The following is a 20,049-nucleotide window of genomic DNA, read 5'->3' as shown; positions in this document are numbered from 1 at the left end:
TTGAAGTATTAAAGTATTGAAGATGTTTGGTTATTGCTTGCCTATATGAGGTTCTACAGTTGGGTTGATCATTTCTGCTACCTGATTTATTTGTTTCCGCTGCTTGCTGCCCTAGTTGCTTATCTTCAAGATTATCAGTCAGAGATTCATCACTGGACAGCTTTTAAAGATTGGTGAAAGTTTGCTGATCAAGGCTGCCTAGGTTTTGGAGATCAATAATTTCAAATTCTTGAAGGTTTATTTGGAAGCTACATTCATATGTCAAGCTGGATTCTGCTGCAACTTAGTTTCTTCCCATTTTGTTCAAGTTGGGCATTAGTACCTTGTATGCGCCAACTTGAGGGGGAGTGTTAACATTATTATGGAGTTCTTTTTTTATTTAGCTCAAGCTAGATTTTCCTTCTTCTCTTATTTGTATAATCCAGCTTGAGGGGGAGTATTGAAATATGTAATCCAGAATACCCCCATCCAGAATACCGTGGGGGTATTCTGGTCCTTTTGGGGTAGTTTTATTCCTATGTTATTAGGTTTACGTGGTTGCTCTTATAGAGTCAGCTAGTTAGGGGTAATTATGTCTACAGTTGGCTATGTGGGTTTAGTCCCACATCGCCTAATTCAGTCCTTTGTAACTTTCTCCTCTATTATAAATAGAGGGGCTTACCTATCAATGAAATATAACATTATTATTCCATTCTCTCATTCTCTCTTTCTAACCCACGATTCTTCTAACACTTTGCATCACAATGATTTTGTAAAAAGCCCAAAATGTTGAATGGTGTGCCTCAGTGGGAAAATATAAAATAGCAGCCACCCAGCACAAAGATTCCATTCAGGAGTTCCAACTACCAACAATGAAAAAATTTCAACACTACACTATTTTTGTTACTAGCTCCTAATTTAATAAACAAGGAATCCGAAAAAATAAAGCTAAGGACCATGAGGAGCTGAAAATGGAGAAGAGCAAGCAAACCAGAGAGAAAACTGGTGACATGATGACAAAGAGAAGAAAACATGGCATTCCTTCCCCATATGTCAAATTTGCTTTACAAATTTCAACAAACCTTTTTTTTTTCTTCTTTTTGGATTGGCAAAGGGAAAGAAGATTATAGTAAGAGAATATACAACATGGATTTCTTTGGTCTCTTTAGAAAGGACATGGACTTATTGGTTCATATAGCAGTGGCTACTAGTATGTTTGGAAGTCTCCCCCCCACCCCACAAGAAGATACTGTGGGGATTACCCTTCTGTTGAGCATGTGAGTTCATTAGGAAAATGCAACAACATGATTTTAGGTGTACTTCCAGTCTTCCAGATATCTCAAGACATAGATAATAAAAGTTATGCACGGTTGATGGGTGCCGTGTGAATATTTTGTGAGACCTCAAAATTTGATCATGAGGGGAATTTGATGACTGAGCCTTGCTCACTCTCCTCTAGTGGTTTGACAGTGGATTCCACCTTCATTCATTCCCTTAAGCTCCGCATAAGTTCTTTTGGTGTTCTGCATAAACATTGGTGGTGCACTAGAGCCCACAGGGTACTAGTCGTATAACTGAACTTATTAGAGTTCTCTCTCTCTCTCTCTCTCTCTCTCACATACTCTTTTCTTCCCCTATTTTTAAAAGATTTTTTTGTACTGTCTGGATTGCATATTGTTGGTCTGAAACCCAACCCCGAAGTACTCAAAGGGGCGCATCAAACTAGTGCGAGTTGGATGCAGGAAGCCATCGGCTGTTATATCATGGAGCCAGTGTTTACATTTCTACCTGGTCGCATCAAAGGGGGCAAATACTGTCTTTAGGACAGTGTCAACAGATACGTCTCAGCCACTGTTATCATTTGGATACATCGTTTCTCCATTGCAGAATCATTCACAACAGATAAGTGTTCTTAGACAGTTATCCCTTATTCATTTTCTACAATCTAAAGACTGTATTTTTTAAGACTGTTTGAGAGCCTATATAGTTTATGTCTACCATTGGTGACATACTTTCTCATATGGAGAACCTTAAGATAGTTAATGTCAGACAGGTTTGAAGACTCAACCAGTCCCAAAACAAAATCTGAAATCAGGGAGGGTGACTTAGGTTAATGGGAATAGGGCTGGAATGCTCGGATGGGTTAAGGGTTGGTCTAGGGTTAGGGTAAGGTGATTGAATGAGACTGAAACAGTAGGGGACTAAAAGGGTTAAACAAAATTCAGTAAAACAGCAGGTTAACCCTCTGCCGATTTCACTAAAAGGCCAGGAAAACTGAGTTTGGGCAGAATTGGAGAGAGATCCAATAGCCACCAATCTGCTGGGCAGATGAGGCTGAAACTTGGATCGAGTGGGGGTCTTGGAGGGGAGGTGTGCTCAGAAGATGGGAGAAAGGTGATGGTTGGATTGAGCAGGGGAAGGTACAATGGAATTAGAAGGTTAGGCTCAAAATTAGAAAGTAACCTTAGAACAGTAGGTTGGGGAGCAGCAGAGCAGCTCGGTTGAAGGGATGAGGCTTCCAATGGCTTGAAAAGTTGAAGGGGATGAAGAACAGCAACTGGAAGAGACCTCCTGGGCTTCCCACCGCAAGAAGTCAGCTAGACCATACACTAGCTCCTTGTCCAAGGATCAAACACCAAGGGAATACTTCAGTAGAAGCAGTAGCTTGACAGCAATAGTGAATAGCAAAATCGTTGGCTGCTTGCCCTTCTGGGTTGTCTTTATATATTGCAATGAAAATAAATAGCAAGGATTAAAATTAGAAGGTCCCAAAATAGAAACTTCCAACCCTGACCCCTTACTTGGGTTACAAGACTATCAGTTTCTAAAACTGATGTGAACTTCTAAATCTTGACACCTAATAAATATGCATATAGAAAGTAAATAACTTCAGCTAGACCACTAGACTTGACCACAACTTAAATTGAACCAACCGGTTCAATTGAACTAACCCAAACCAACTTAAAAATAAACTTAGTAGAGAAATAAACTACCTAAACCCGTATGCAACCTTATTATCCATACTTTAGGCCATAAAAGTGGCCTATTACATTGAAAACCCATGGGATCAAAGGCCCAACATGTATACAACCCAACCCAACCCTAGACCTATTCCTAAGAAAACAAGCCCAGTTTGGTGATGAATCTGCATCAATTCTCCCCAGTTTGAAAAAATTCGTCGTCGATTTTTGCAACAATGAGGGGAAAACAACATGTGAGTAGCAACTTTGACCATTCCCAAACAAAACTTTGGTGATGTAGGAACGTTAGGAATAAAATCTTCAAGGCGTGGAGCTTTCTCGTCAAAGAACCATGGTGACATAACAAACTCTACGTGCTTGAACTCTGAATCAAGATCAACCGTAAGCATCATATGCATAGAGTTCTCAACATTGGTAACCTTCTTATCGAGGATTTGAGGCACAAGCTCTTCCACTTCAAGAATATCATCATGAATCTCGAAGACTTGTTGTGGAGTGCTCTCAACCTCTACCGTATCTTCCACTATTTCAGCTTTGTTTACTTTGATCTCAACACAAACTTCTTCAATAGAATCTTCTACATGTTGACCTTCGGTCTTGGAAGCTTCAAGCACTGTCTTTTCTTTATCATCACAATTCATTGTGATAACTTTAGCTTTATCTTTAACTTCAAGCTCCTTCTCTTTGAATGATTCCTTGTTGAGTTGAGTTTGTGCTCTAACATTAGCTATGCTTGACTTCCAACAATCCTCAATTTGCAAACTGAATTTCATTGATGGTTGCTTCAAGTTGTCTTCAATTTTGAAAACCTTTTGGTAGTAACCTAGTCAAAGGGCGAGTCTCCTTGGAATATGCTTTGGTAGGTACTTGTTCCTCAACTCGTGCTTCATCTCTTCCCAAGTCCTAGGTTCAAGCCTTCTAACTTTAAGCATCTCTTCATGGAATGTCCATCATTCTCTAGCACGACCAGTCAATCGCAAGCAAACAAAGTGAAGCTTCCTTGCTTCAGTTGTTCCATAACAGTCAAAATATTCATCTAGAGAATCTAACCAATCAAGGAATAGGCATGGGTCTGTCTGTCCATCAAAGTAGGGAACTTTCAATCGATTTGAAAATAGCACGTTCATATCGCTTTTCGTTCATTTCTGCCACGCCAACATAGCCGCCATAATAAGAAGCAGGCGAAGCTGCAAAGAAAACCCCTAACCTAATAAGCAAGTCCTTTCGCCCCGCAGAGAGTCAGGCGCACGCAACTGGGCTTCACCTTCGTTGTAGTAATTTCAGTCCTCCTCTGTGGACCTCAATCCATGAACCTCTGAGTTCGGTTGTCTATTGTAGACTGTGTCGGATGTTTTATCTCACCTTCAGGAGGTGCATAACTACCTTGTATAGGGTTAGCAATTCGGTTCTCTTTTGTTTTCATCTGATCAAGCAATTGTTGGAACATCTCCAACATTGCTGCCATGGGATCAGGTGGACCAGAAGTTCCAAAATTATGACATGGGCTCTGATACCACTTAATGTCGGACAGATTTGAAGGCTCAACCAGTCCCAAAACAGGATCTGAAATCAGGGGGAATGACTTAGGTTAATGAGAATAGGGCTGGAATGCTCGGATGGGTTAAGGGGTTGGTCTAGGGTTAGAGTAAGGTGATTGAATGAGACTGAAACAGTAGGGGACTAAAAGGGTTAAACAAAATTCAGTAAAACAGCAGGTTTCCCCTCTGCCAATTTCACTAAAAGGCCACGAAAACTGAATTTGGGCAAAATTAGAGAGAAATCCATACCTAATCCCGTGAGCAACCTTATTACCCATACTTTAGGCCCATAAAAATGGCCTATTACATTGAAAACCTATGGGATCAAAGGCCCAACATGTATACAACCCAACCCCTAGACTTATTCCTAAGAAAACAAGCTCTGTTTGGTGATGAATCTGCATCAATAGTATCAGACTTTGATAAGATAGAACCATTAACTATAAGAGATGAAAGAACCGGATCATGTTTGCACTTGATCAATACTCTGTTTCATTTGCTTTGACCTCTACCTTACCCGCTGAAACTGAGGACCCTATTCTGAAAGCCCATAGAGATGCCTGAGTTAAGGCAGATTACCAATGCAGAAACCGTATTCTGAATTCTTTGTCAAATGATTTGTACAATGTGTATGCTCCTTTGGAGTATGCAAATCTGATTTGGACTGCACTTGAGAAGAAGTATTCTTTTGAAGATGCTGGTAGCAATAAGTATGTTAGATTGTATGGGCCAGAATACTGCAGGGGTATTCTGGACATTTTACTTTTTCTATTATGTGTACAGCCATCTCAGCTATGTTAGGGGCAATTATGTCCTGTATCTTTTGACTCTTTATTATAAATACATTCCTTGGGGTCTGCCTTAGACTATCCAAGCCTTTCTCTAATTCTGAACCTGTTAACATGGCACCAGAGCAGGTTTCGAATTAGGGTCTTCCCTCTCTTCTATTTTCAACTTCTTCTTTCTCTTCTCTCTCTCGATCTCCTCTCCTCTTCTCTCTTTTCTTCTTTTGCTCTCTATTCTTCAATAGGGCAGCACTGATGAGGTGATCAATAGATCCAGTTGCTGCCCTTCATCACCTCATTCAATGCTAAATAATTCTGCTCGATAGGACCCAGCACCCTGGCTGTGATATTTGAAGCTTCAATTTTTTTGGAATGATTCCATCTCAACTACAAGGAACCAATCTCCCTTATTGAAGATCAAGAACTGCAGCAGGACCTTTTTGGGATAAGTTCCTATCTCCAACCTTTTTTTGAAGACCTCCTTAGATCGATTTTTTCTCCAAAAACAGGGTTTCTTAAAACCCTGAAAAATATTGATTTAGGAGCTGCTGATCTCTTTTGGTGCTGATATTTGGAGGAGTGATCAGGCCCTTCTAGAACCACATTCGAGCCAAGTTTCAGCTCCATCCAATGTTTTTTTTAAGGCTTCTCTCCCTACATCGATCTCACCACAATTAGGATTTTTTTCAAAACCCTGAAAAAATCGATCTAGGGGATTTGATTGTCTGCTGCTGCTGATTTTTGGGAACACCTATTATTATCATACCAAAGGTCTCTCCACCAATTTCTAACCATTCTCTTGAAGTATTTACTGGGTTTCTCATCTCAACAGCCCTTCTCTGCGATTTGGGTATCTCTGTTGAATTATTGATGGCTCTGAAGTTTCTACTGCCACTTTTGCTGCTGAAGGGTATGGTAGGAATAATACATGTGACCTTCTTCCTAATCCTATCAAACTGGATGGGAGCAATTATCTGATTTGGTCTCACTCTGCATACTTTGCCATTGCTAGCCGTGGGCTTACTGGCCATATTGATGGTAGTACTGTTATGCCAACTGAACCTAGTCCTATTTTAAACAGGTGGATCTCCAATAATGGTATTCTCATGTCTTATTTGATTGGCTCAATGTAATCAGACCTTGTAAGTGGTTTTCTTCTCATTGATACAGCCCATCAAATCTGGTCTGTTTGCAAGGAAACTTATGGACAGCTTGGTAATGATGCACAAGTGTATGAACGCTGGAAAAGGGCCAATCATACTACCCAGGGGGAGTTGAGTGTCTCTAAGTATTATGCTACCTTGCGCAGTCTCTGGTAACAATTGAACCATTTTGCTGATTACCACCCTACTACAACTGTCGATACTACTGCATATAAGAAGCATATGGACAAAACCAGGGTTTATGATTTTTTGGCTGGTTTGAATGTGAAGTATCACCAGATTCGTGTTCAAGTGTTGGGTCATTCCCCTTTTCCCACACTTGAGCAATCCTATGCTTTGGTCTCCTCTGAAGAAAACCGTAGGGCTGCCATGCTATACCCTCCTATTACTGACAGATCAGCCCTCCAGGCTACTGCCCCGGCTACTCCTGTACTTGTTAGAAATCTCTCTCTTGGTGATTCTACTACAGGCCTTGTTACTTGTGAGCACTGTCACAAGCCTTACCACACCGAAGAGAAATGTTGGAAGCTTCACAGGAAGCCTACTGACTTTGAAGCCAAACGGGCTGCCAAGAAAAATCCAAAGAAAAAGACTCATCACACTGAGGCTGTTACCACCGCCCCTGCTACTGACATTGGTCTATCCCAGGATGATCTAAAGGCATTCCTGCATATGCTCAAGACTTCTGCTACTGCCGCTTCTACTACATCAGTTGCTACCCATTCCTCTACTCCTTCAGGTTCACACTTTGCCCGGTCAGGTATTCCATTTAGTGGTCATTGTGCTTCTGTAGCTTTCCATCATTGGATCATAGATTTTGAAGCCACAGATCACATGACCAGTTCCTCTAGCCTACTCCATCAATATTCTCCCACTTCTGGGAAAGACAAGGTCAAAGTAGCTGATGGTTCCCTTTCTTCCATCTCTGGAAAAGGAATCATCAACTGCACTTCCTCTCTTACTTTGTCTTCTATTTTACATATTCCTAATTTTACTAGTAACCTTCTTTCCATTAGTAGTATTACTCGTGATCTTAGCTGCAAAGTAACATTTTTTCCTTCCCATTGTGTTTTTCAGGATCTGGCCTCTGGGAAGTCGATTGGATTGGGTAAAGTGCAAGGTGGATTGTACCTACTTGATGATGGTCGTCTCTCTCCACCACCATTACCTTCTCCACTACCACAGAACTCTTTGGTCTCTTCTGAACTTTACCAATGGTACTCTAGATTTTATTTTTTTTTGTTATGAATGAAATAGGTTTTTTTTTTTTTAATTTAATGGCACTCTAGATTAGGACACCCCCCCCCATTAGGAATTTTAGCATATTTATTTCCTACTTTGGTCACCAAATGTAATAATAATGATTTTTTTTGTGAGGCTTGTGTTCTGGCCAAACAGACACGTTCAACTTATCATATTTCAAATAAAAGGAGTTCTTCACTTTTTCATATGGTGCATTCTGCTGTTTGGAGCCCTAGTCGTAAAACTTCTCTTTCTGGTCATTCTTGGTTTGTTTCATTTATTGATTCTCACTCTAGAAACACTTGGGTTTATCTTATGCACACAAAAAATCAAGTTTTCTCTTGTTTTCAGCATTTTCATAAAATGATCCAAACTCAGTTCCAAGCCACTCTCAAAATTTTGAGAAGTAACAATGGAGAGTGTGAAACCCGCAAAAACAAAAAAAAGAAAAAAAAAGAACTTTTGGAACCCGAGTGATTTCAGATTTTGGTTCAATATTTCCCATGCTAACCTCAAGCTATGGGCAGCATCACATCTTTTTCCTGTGCTTGGCATGCTGGTTTGATGGCCTGCGAAGCCTCTCTCTATCTTAGGCCGAATCCCAGGTAAGAATCCCATTTTATATGTATATATGTTGTATTTTTAATTAATTAGTGTATTAGGGGCAGAATAGTAATTTTTACCTAGTAGGACCCCGCACCAGAGCTACCTGTGTCGGGTTTGCTGGCTGGACAGGCTGCAAGACCTCCCCCTTAATTAAACTCAATGTAAGTATAATTTAAAATATATTTATATAACGTTTTGTACGACCAAATAGGGTTAGAAGGGTATTTTAGTAAAATTGACTATGGGACCTAGTTCCCTAGTGGGGAATGTAGTTCCGGACAGTTACCCGTGTCCGGATCATCCCTGATGTCGCATGACATCATTCTGTAGCTGGAATAAGGTAATAAATACAAAAGAATCAATTTTAGAAATAATTTATGACCAAAAGACGGTTCTACCCCTTAGTGATTAAGTGTCATATATATATAACTTCTCTTAAATCATTCACTATTCACATCTTAGAGAAGCTGAAAAATCCGTTTCAGCTTGGAGAAGGAAGAAAAGAGAAAAGAGAAGAGAAGAAGACAGAACAAGGGCTGCTGTTGAAGGCTTAGCTTCCACATCCGAAATTGAACATGAATCTCCATTATAAGTGTTTCCAGCATCTGTTCTACTTCTATACTCAGGTAGGCCATGAGAAACTTGCTGATTTCCCCTTTACTTCCTTTCTCCAACCTATATAAGCCTTTCACCGTTAAACTTCAAGTCTAAGCTTTATTGTTTGGATTTTCTTGTGAATTGAACTGTTGTAGATCAGTTCCTGTCAAAACAGACCTGAAATTGAGTGTTAAACTCTAATCTTGACCTTCAATGTTGAAGCTATTACTTGTATAGTAAACCCTAACCTAGCTAATTTAGGTTTAATTGAAGAAATTCCTAAATTAACTAACTAATTATGAAATAGGAGCCCAAAATAGATTGACCTACCTTGAATTAATGTTAAAACTCCTAATTTGGGCCATGCATATAAAGATCTGGCCAATTGAAGCAAAACCCCCAAATTCGGACACTGACCCGGATGCTGTTGCAGGCCTAGGGGCGATCGACCGGATCACTGGAAGTCTGCATCCGGCTGCCCCTTTTTGTGTGATTGTTGGACTGATTCCTTAGGGTTTGACCTAGACTATTACCCTCACTGATATATGATGTTTTGATGTTTATTTAGGACTGTTTTACTCCATTTTTGATGAGGATCATTTGGCTTCTAGGTTTATCGACTATCTCAGGTAAGGGGATTCGACCTTAATTTCCTGCGTGTTTATCACATTAATTTCAACTTTATGCTAAATGCCATGCTCGTGCATTATTACCTCTATACCTGGAGCATGTAGTTTTCTAGTTTTTATTTAATGCATTAAACTGCATGTAAAATAAGTTGCACAAAGACATATTGCATTGCATTTGCATTGATTATTTATATGATGTGAATTTATGATGATGGAATTCGGTAATTTATAACTCAGATCATGCTTGCCTCATCATGTTTAGAATGCACTGGGTTAGGTTGATATTCATTACCCAGTACTGCGCCCCTTACCAACAGGGGGAAAGGTTTTGGGCAACCCGTGGCAGAGACCGATGTGTTAGTTCCGGGATGCCATCTTCTGTCCCATGTTAGCGGGTCCCTAATTCTGCTGTGGGAATAAACAGGCAGGGTTGGTCATATGGGGGTCTGTCGGGGTCCGATGTGTTAGTTCCGCAACTGGCGGGTCCTCACCGTGGTAGAATGGTTTCGCTCGGGTAACCGAAGGGTTAGTTCCGGGACCGAGGTTAGCATCTACCACTAGTAGTAGTACTTATACCCCATGAGACTTAGTATCTGTGCTAGGAACATGTTAGTTTAGCACATGTATCATGAATTTATTGTGTTTGTATACTTGTACCCCCCTTACTGGGCTCAGTTGAGGGCTCACCCCTGTGGATATCCTTATTTTTCAAGTAATTTAATTACTTCTAATGTTGGATTTGCGGCACGGGAGTTTGAAGTGCACGATACTTCGTGCGCACGTGATGATTGCGCAACCTCCTGATCTTGGCCTGATAGTCCAGGCTACCTCCCCACTCTTTTATACTTTATAAATGCTTTATATAGTTATAGTATAGTTTCTTGTATACTTTTACTCTGTGGTACCTTTGAGAACTGTATAGTTGTATCACAAGCCTTATCCTTTATATAAATGAAATATCACTTAGACTTCTCTTACTAATGATGTTATCTCTATTAATTAAATTGTTTCTGCTACCTCTGATTACTGTGTCTGTGAGCAATAATTGTAATTAGGGTATTGCACTTGTGATCCTTGGGGATTGGTTGGATGTCAGAGACATCCCGCCACACTTGGCCCTTAATAACCGGGTCGGGGTGTGATAGAGAGTATAAGGAATCTCAATTTCAAAAATACTTTGCTGATCATGGAATTATTCATCAGACTAGTTGTGTCGATACTCCAGCCCAAATGGTGTGGTTGAAAGGAAGAACCGCCACTTATTAGAAGTGGCCACTGGCCAGAGCATTGATGTTTGCTCGACATCTTCCTTCCCAATATTGGGGAGATGCTGTCCTCACTGCAGCTTATCTCATTAATAGGTTGCTTTCCCGAGTCCTTGATTCCCGTAGCCTGGCTGAAGTTTTACTTGGGACTCCTTCCTTTGTGGTTTCACCCAAGGTGTTTAGTTGCGTATGTTATGCCAGAGATAAAAAATCTCCTGGCAAACTTGAACCCCGCAAGTTACAGTGTATTTTTTTAGGTTATTCTCCAACCCAGAAAGGTTATAAGTGTTAGCATCCCCCTTCCTGTCGTACTCTGGTCAATATGGATGTCATTTTTCATGAAACTCTCTCCTATTATTCTTCACCACCTCTTCAGGGGGAGAGTTATAGTGAAGATGTGGTTCCTCCTCCTGAGGTTCCTCTCCTCCTACACTTCTGTGTACTGCGTCACATATCTAAGACAACCAGTCTATATTGGTGTGGTTAGACTCTACCCAGGAATAACCTTACAATCCTTACACAACATCTTTTCTGCCCTTCTAGTTAGGAAGTAGTCTATTTGACTGGTATGCAGCCCACAATCATAACTTAAACCAATAACAAGTAATTATTAGTTCTTCCTCTCTTAGCACATTGTCTCCACTTTCTCATTATATATTGTACCCAAACAGTGCATTGTATTAATTGACCTATAACTAAAAAAAACCACCTAGAAAATCACCTGAACAGTACAGTTATCCCTTCCCATCACAAAATCATGAACCACCATAAAGCAACGAAATTATCTGAAAACCTAAAAACCAATATCAAGTGAAGCAAATTCTCATGTGTCCTTGTTTCAGCTGTTAAAAACAAAAGGGGCAGTAGAATTCTTACCTCTTCGTCGTTCCAATCAAACATTTCCGATGAATAAGTAACAGATCCCAATTCCAAAATCCAGTTCTGCGAAGCGCTCGCAGCCCCACTCGAACATTTCCAATTCTGCTGAGACGAACCAAAAACAATCTTCTTCTTCACACCCAGATATTACCAGAGACCACGATTACCCAAACACTAATGACACCATGAACAAGTGCAAGATCACAAAAGGGTCCAGTTTAGTTTTCCGCGGTAAAATCGTCTGCCGGAACTTTCCAGAGATGCTTTTAGAGAGAGAAGTAAGAGAGATGAGCAGGGGGTAGCGAGAAAAACAAACCAACAAAAAAAAAGGAATGAGTTGGGATTGGAGGATTGGAGGATTGGTGCCACGTGTGATGAGGTGTACGTGGTTGATTGGTCAGATGTAATGGTTTAACATAATGCCACGTAGGATAGTCCCAATCTCAGGCTGTGGCGTAGAAGAAACTATCGGATACTAAGAGGTGATTGAATGAGAGTAGATTTGAATTTCATTTGGGAGTTAATTTGGATTTCATTGGGACTTGGAACGTAATTATTAAAAAGGCTTATAACATAAGCAAAGGCTTTTGGGCCTCGGTGGTGTCTGGAAAGTTCCAGTTAGTGGCGGAAATCGTTTTGAAAGTCACTATCTATGGTTTGGCGGAGGAAAGGAAACCACCAGTTCTTTCCTTATCTTTGCCACATGTTTAGTAGTTCTTTTCAAGTCAAAGTCGTCGGACGGATAAAATTTACTATGTCAGGCTGAATGTCACCATGTTAATTGTGATTGGTTTTGAGGTTAAAATAGTCATTTCGTTTTAACTTTTGATTCTACGCTTAAAGAACCTAATGTGGTTAATAAGAAGGGTATTTAGGTAAAATACAATTGATTTCTTCATCGGTGTCAAACCTAGCCCGAGCTGTTAATAACCCGATCGAAACGAATCGATCCTTATCAGATTGGTTTTGGACTAGGGTCTGATGGGACTGGCCGAAAACTGGATTGCGCCAAACCGAGCAATATCCAAACTGAAAATCGATCCAAATGAAACCGATAAAAAATACTAAGTATAAGGTTATGATTAGGTTCTTACCCTAAAAAAAAAAAAAGAGTTATGATTAGGTGAATTGATTATCCATTGATTTCAATATTAGTAAGTGAATTTCTGATTGTAAGAAGAATTGTTACAAATCAATGAGTATGAGATTATAAATAAGGAAATTGATTTGTAACAATGCTTCTTCCATTGATCTTCTTGTTCAACAACAACAGCAACAACAACTCAGTCTTATCCCAACTAAATGGGGTCAGTTACATGAACCTATTCAAAATAAAGTAGAGAAAACTGAGGTCCTCACAAAGGAACAAGAAAGTAAGAGGAATGAAGAGTAAAAATGAAGAAATAGGATAAGAAAAATGAGTAACGGAAAATGAAAAAATAAAAAATGGAAGTAAGAGGAATGAGGATAACCTAGAAAACTAGGAAAAGAGGAATGAGGATAACCTAGAAAACTAGGAAAATCTTAACTACATGGTGTCGGTAACGTGGATCCTTGCCCTTCAATAGGATATATCTAAGGTCATACTTGGCACAAGACCTAGACTACGCAAGTCATTCTTCACAGCCTCGCCTATAGTGAGTTGTGGCTTACCTACTACTTTTGTGCTTTCACCATGGAATTTGAATAAAAAAAAATAGGGAGTTACATTCATAGCTTCATTGTGATGATTGTTCGGCTCGGCTAGCTCGGCTAGCTCTTGCCTTTATCCGCTCAGTTGGCTAGCCTATTTCTTATAGTTACAGCTGGAAGAAAAAAAAAAAAAAAATTCCTTGCTACATTACATTAATGCACACTCGTAAAGTTTTTTCTTTTGAAATTGAGTTTATCATGTTTTATATTAGTTTATAAGAAGACTAATCACAAGTACGAGACGTGGGGAGCCCCCTCCTCCATCGGTCGTGCCAGAAAAGAGGTTATTTGATCTGCACGACCAATGCGTCAGTCTTGCTGAGAAGTATTGCCCACGGGTTTCTGACTCGTGCAAAGGAACTATTTCTTGGCAACTTGGACAACTTATAACAATGTTTGTCCCGCATATCACTCCCCAACCGGCTCTCCTACTCTACTTTACCTTCCATTTTCAAGCCAAGCAATCGGGAAAGAAAGCAAGAGTTTCCCTTATGGCACTTGCTACCTACCCTTGAATCAAGAGGAATAAAAAGATCCAGTCAGTAAGGGAAATTCCATTGAATTCAACACTTTCTCAATGTGAAGCAACACCCTTCCTTCTTTTTTTCGTTTGAATATTCAGGAGCTAAGACCATTCCAATGCCCCTTTTCGCCATGCATAAACTGAACCGAATAAGCAAGCACGAAAATAAAAGCTTCTATAAATATAGATGCACAAATAGATGGAATAGCAGCAAATAGCATCTTTCTATCCTGCATATCCGTGGAACTCAATCTCATTTAGAAACCTTATAAGCATCTATCTTTCAGCAACTAAATGGGAAGTGGTTTAGGAAAGGACTTTAGAATCAGATGTGTTCCCCTAGCGAGAAAGGCTTGCAAAGTCAAAAGAAAAAAGAGAATGAAAGGAAAACAGAACTTCGTATTTTGTAACTCTGACGGAGTCATGTTTAACCTTGAATGCTATTAATAGATTCTACAACAATAGTCCCGCCAGAACTTGGGCGTCACTTTGGTTGGGATTGGTAAGCTGATTCACTTCTGGGATGATGTTTGGCCGTGCCACTCTCCTCAGAGATGCATGCCAGAATTTATATCAATTCACAAGGTTCTCACTCCCGATACACAAACTGAATCTTATACGAAGAATAAGAAAGAAATCGATGAACCTCCCTCTCACCTTTAATTCTTTCATTAGCCAGCAAGCTAGGAGTGCAAGTTACAGTAGTAGTTCGTAGGCAGGGCAGTCAATGGAAGTTGGATTGCCTAGTTGCTTTTGAGTTCTATTTTCACTAGTTTCCGCTATCCACCCCCTAGAGGACCATGCAAGAATTCGTCGTTCGATTGAATCTTCTTGTTCCTGGATGCTCCATAGATCTGGATAGAGTCTCACTCTTCCTTTCCTCCACCATCGAATCTACTACTGCATTAATGGCTTAAAAAACTGATTCAACTGACTCAACTTCGACTGCTTAATCGACTGAAGGCAAAAACCAACCACAACTCTCTATAGTTCTTCACTACTCGTACATGAAGGAGTCTCTTTCTGTCTGGAGGGTGTGGCGAACAAAACGGTTCATCAAGCAAGAAAAGGCCTTACTAAGCGAAGAAAATCACTAAACAAACGAAGAAAGAAGCAAGGGTGCTCTACGATCAGCTATATACAACAGCTAGCGTCAGACCAGGCCTCTAACCAACTTAGCGATTTCCTGCCGAAACGCGTGGTCATTTTAGACCTGCACCTAACTCTTTTAACTCATTCAATCAGCATCAGATCATTTTTCCTTACTGGGGCATCCCTAGGCCTCTGTTGTACATGGCCAAACCGAAAATGAAAATTGATCTCCTTGTTCACTATACAAAATTAGTTAGATTGTCAAATAAACGATTTGATAGTATGGTTCATTTTGTGATTTCAATATTAGTTATCTTCCCAATGACTATTCATTGATTTTATATATTAGTTATCTTCTCCTTACAGTTAATGATTAATAATTATATAATTTGTAACAATGATCTTACTAAAGACTCAATTTATCCATTTATTTAGATATTAGTTATCTTCTATTCTCCACCCTACAATTTATTTTTCTTTGTTCAGATTACAACATGAACATATCAAATCAATTTTTTTATTCCTGGGTATTTACTTGTTTTGACTTGGGGAAGGTGAATTAAAGTGTTTTTATCGAATCTATCCTCACTACAAATTATGATGTAAGATTTCATTGTGGTTCAAACCTAAAACCAAACCAATCTAAATTGGTATTACCCGATATTGAAAAATCAAAATAAACCGAGACCGCATCGGATTGAACCAAAACCGACCAAAAACTGAAGTTTTTTAATGGTTTGGATTCAGCCCAACCGAAAATGGGCCAAACCGACTGTTTGACATCCCTAAACTCCAGTTGTTGCTATTGTTCACTAAAAAGGCGTACCCAGTGCACGAGGCTTCCGCCACTGCGGAGTTTGGGAAGGGTCATAATGTATGTAGCCTTACCCCACTTCGCGGAGAGGCTGTTTCCAGAGACCCAAACCCGTGACCTATTGGTCACAATGGAGCAATTTTGCCATTGTTCACCGACCACCAATAAAATGGGAAAGAGGCGTACACGCACGGATCATTATCCGCTGCTGTAACTGCAGCATTGCTGTACTCATCGTGCGATGCTGCAGGTGCCATGTATATATAACGGGCCCCACATGGCACAAATGGCACCTGCAGGGCCGCACGATGAGTACAACGGCGGATAAAAATTCGTACAGGCACTCGCTCATCCCTTAGCCCTTGTTTAATAACATTTGTTTCAACTGGGAAGTTCAGTGTTTCACTCTCTTTCCTCTCCCACCAACTACCACAGCCTCGAAAGGAAGAATAAGAGCCACCACTCATGGTAAGCACCGACGACGGGTTACTGTCTGCTAATTATTCTTCTTCTTCTTCTTTAGTTTTCGCTTCCATGACGACCTCTTCGGCCTCATCGGTCACGGCATCTTCAACGTCAACATGTACAGCGATCTCTGGTCCTCCCAGGCAAGATCGCCAAACCACGAATCTAAAACTCGATCTCTCAGATCTTCCATCGAACACATCGTTCAGTGTCAAATCTCCAACCGCCTCTTCCCTTTACTCTGCTTTCGAAAACAGAGTCGCACTCGATCTGCAAAAAGTGAAGATTTATCAATATTGGAACTGAGAAGCGGCTTCGAGAGCTGATTAGTAGTTGATGAATTCGCCATGAATATCATCAAATCCAAAGAGTGAACGACAACTCAAGCAGAATCAGATCAGGATTCGAATTATGACAAGTTGTCGAAGTTCATGTCTTAGACTCTGCGAGGTCTGTGAGCGTATCAAAGGCAAACGAAAAGGCAGGGATCGACGACGTACGGCCTTTTACCAAAATTGGACGAGGCTACATCGATTGAATTGATAAATTTATCCAAACGTGTAATCAACAACAGGACTTCATGGCCCAATGGATAAGGCGCTGGTCTACGGAACCAGAGATTCTGGGTTCGATCCCCAGTGAAGTCGTTTATTTTTTTTTTTAAATTTTACACATATAGGCTATGGAGCTGGTTTGCCGCTTTAACTTAATTGAATCTGTAAATCCCAATTACCAAAAATAGTGACAGCCATTCTGTTCTTTTCTTTTTTTTTTTTGTGATCAAGAACAAGGCCTTTAGGCCTTAAAAATTTATTTAAATCGAGAAGCAAAGTCCCTGCTTTTCAGAATAGCAGGATTAACAATGAAATGTGGTGGCTTAATCCACCAAACAGAAGACAAAGAAAGAAGAGACGTTTCTTTAGCTAAAATTAAAAAAGAAAAAACACAACTAAATTAAAACTCAGGTTTATAAAGGTTTATAGAGCAACCATTCAACAGAGTTACTAAAGGTCTACAATCAGAGAATATGGTGATACTATCTAACTTCAGACTACGAGCTAAGAGTAATCCATCTCTTACTATCTAACTTCACCCATCCAGGTATCTCAATAATCAAAATGTAGATGTATCGTCTAGATTGATTGAAACAGATCGCGGATCAAGTGTCCAAGAGGACCTTTAACTGTTTAAATAATTTTGGACAATTAAACAAATAAAAAATTCATAGACCTCAATCGACCATGTTTGTATGGATATGATATTGTTTTCATTTCTATCGTAGTTTGTCAGTGTCACTTTTGGATTTTCCTACGTAATCACATTAATTTGGTACTGCAATCTATGTGATTTGAGAGTTGGTTTATCTTGAAGGTATAGATCAAAGGTCAACCTGGATAGCAGCATTGGGGCATCTAAAAACCTTACGAGGAATATCGTTTGATGCAATTCAACTCTACCATGCATTTACTGTTCAGGTATCACAAGAGGACGTATATTGGTGTACTTCTTTCTACTAATCAGATAAGTTTTATTCTTACTATTCATTTTATTATATTTAGTCTTATACTTTCTACCCATCTTATTATTCCAACACAGGATCATTTTTACCCACACACTTCAGGAGGCCAATTTCTTAGCAGATCGGTTGGCATCATACGGCACGGCCACTCCACAGCTTATGTTTTGGAGCTCTAACCCCCCACCCTTTAGAGTTTGGTTCCTCTGCACACACCAACAGGTGAACGTACATGGGAGAGCCAACCACCTCTCCTATTTTTACCATTTACAAGGGGAGGAGGGGGTTTTTTGGAAACAAAATTAAGATGTGATTGGCTCTCACATATACGTTCACCTATTGGTACGTGCAGTTGATCCATTCTCCACCCTTTATTTGTAATGCTTTATTTTTAGACTGTTGTTCTGTTCCTCTCGTGACTTTCACTAATAAAATGTTTTACTTCACCCCAAAAAAAGAAAAAATAAAGTGCAACTGGTTTTGTGCTGCGAATTCAGAATCTTCTCTTACTTTATATCTCTCTAAAGCCAACAAAAGAAATATTAAAAAATTGGGCTATTTAGTGGATTGCTTGAACAGATTAGTATCAGCAATTACAGGATGCCCCATGGAGGGTTTAGATTTGTCCCCACCCGTCCCCATGTGGATAGCAGATCTGAAGTCCATTTACAGAAAGTATCGAAATCATTGTCACGTGTGAGGACCATGCTAGTATGCTTGTTAAAGAGTTTTTTTTTTTTTTTTTGGTTATAAAGAGTGTTTGTTCTTCAACTTTTTAAGCACTACCATTTAATAATTAGAGCGTTTTATTTCCAGAGGTGGTTTAGCATTTAAAATTGCTTGTGTGAAGTACTGAAATTTTGATGGTTTCTGTGGAGCTAATAAATAGGATGCAAAAGTCTTGTTAAATCTGGGAATCGGCTCAAATCGATCACTGACCTTTTATACCTTCTTTAATCTATGACATTCCTAGGTTTTTACGAAGAGCTTAAAAAACAGTTCCTATTCTTACCAGTTTTTCTCTTTTTACTTCTCAATCTTCTCAAAACTGAATCAGGCCAAACTCGCCCAATCTTATCTGGGGATGGTCATTGTCCTCAAGTACTTACCCCAACTTAAGATATAAATGCTTTTAGTTTACCCACAAATATAAGATATTACCAAGTCCAAAAACCTCAAACACAAGATATTAACAAATGTGTCTACCAAAAAGAAAAAGAAAGATATTATTAAGTGCAAAAATATTTTGAAAGAGAAAGTTTTCCTTCACCGCGGAAAAGGTTCAACCACCATCCTAGGGTTCTATAGCATATCCTTCCACTGTTGCGTGATACTCTCTCTTGTCCATCCAAAAACTGTGGTCAAGGGTTTCCCCTTCATTGTGGCTTAAGAAAATCTCACTCCTATTTCTAATATATGATAAAGGGAACTAAACCCAGTTTTTAGGTGCAAAAACCTCTTTTTCTAATGGTTATTAAGTGCAAAAAGCCAAAAACCTATATTTCTAAAAAGAGTTTTCCTTCACAGAGGAAAGGTTCAGCCACCATCCTAGGGTCTTATAACATCCCCCTAGTCCGAATGGTTGAACACATCCCCCCACCCAACTGTTGCATGATACTGTCTCTCCTGTCCATCCAAATGTTGTGGTTAAGGGATTCCCCTTCACCATGACTTAAGAAAATCTCGCTCCTATTTCTAATATATGATAAGGGCAACTAAACCCAATTTAGGTACAAAGACCTCTTTTTCTAGTGGGAGCAACTACTTGTCACCAAAGTGGTGAACTAAGAAGTTGTAATCTTACTTTTTTTTGTCTTTTGTCTCATTAAATGAGTTTTAATTTTTTGAAACACTTTTTTTACTCTAACATTGATATTGCATTTAAAAGCTTTTGAGAATAAGATAAGGGGCAAAACAAATAAGGTTACAACTTCTTAGTGTATTTAGAACTTGATACCTTCCTTTAACTGCCTCTTGTCTTATTTCTTACCCTTATGTCTACTGCACCAATTACATTTTCCATGTACCAACAATCATGCCAGAGAATGTTGCAAGAGAATAGGTGAATGGCAAGCATAGGAGGATTGCCCGAAGGGCAGCAACAACGATGTGGTTCCAAGTGCCATCGTGTCATTGAGATCTAGTAAGGTCACTTGACACCTTAGGGGTGTCAATAAAAAAATCCACACACACACACACACACATATAATCTTTATAAGTGTATTAGTAACTTGGCACATTTTTCTATTGCATCTTGTCTTATTCTCATAAGTTCTTTAAATA

General features: G+C 39.6%; 1 protein-coding gene and 1 non-coding gene across 4 annotated transcripts in view; one reads left to right on the top strand and one right to left on the bottom strand.

The window, feature by feature from the left end:
- The window catches only part of LOC122650245 (protein LNK2-like), a 51,653-nt gene extending 39,730 nt beyond the window's left edge, over positions 1–11,923 (bottom strand). For 2 of the 3 annotated variants that reach the window (XM_043843596.1, XM_043843598.1), the window contains exon 1: positions 11,662–11,923. Coding sequence is in view for 1 of the 3 variants with exons in the window: in XM_043843599.1 (XP_043699534.1) it covers positions 11,662–11,685 (24 nt within the window). In the remaining 2 variants the exon portion in view is untranslated. The remainder of the gene's footprint in view (positions 1–11,661) is intronic. The other variant, XM_043843599.1, reaches the window with a different exon arrangement.
- A 4,901-nt stretch (positions 11,924–16,824) lies between these two features.
- On the top strand, positions 16,825–16,897 carry TRNAR-ACG. Its single transcript has one exon. It is a non-coding gene; the product is annotated as a tRNA-Arg (tRNA).
- Positions 16,898–20,049: the final 3,152 nt, after the last annotated feature.

The sequence above is a fragment of the Telopea speciosissima genome, chromosome 2 (genome assembly GCF_018873765.1).
Source record: "Telopea speciosissima isolate NSW1024214 ecotype Mountain lineage chromosome 2, Tspe_v1, whole genome shotgun sequence".
Classification (NCBI taxonomy): domain Eukaryota; kingdom Viridiplantae; phylum Streptophyta; class Magnoliopsida; order Proteales; family Proteaceae; genus Telopea; species Telopea speciosissima.
Note: the sequence above shows the minus strand (reverse complement) of the source record. Positions and strands in the feature narration are given on the sequence as shown.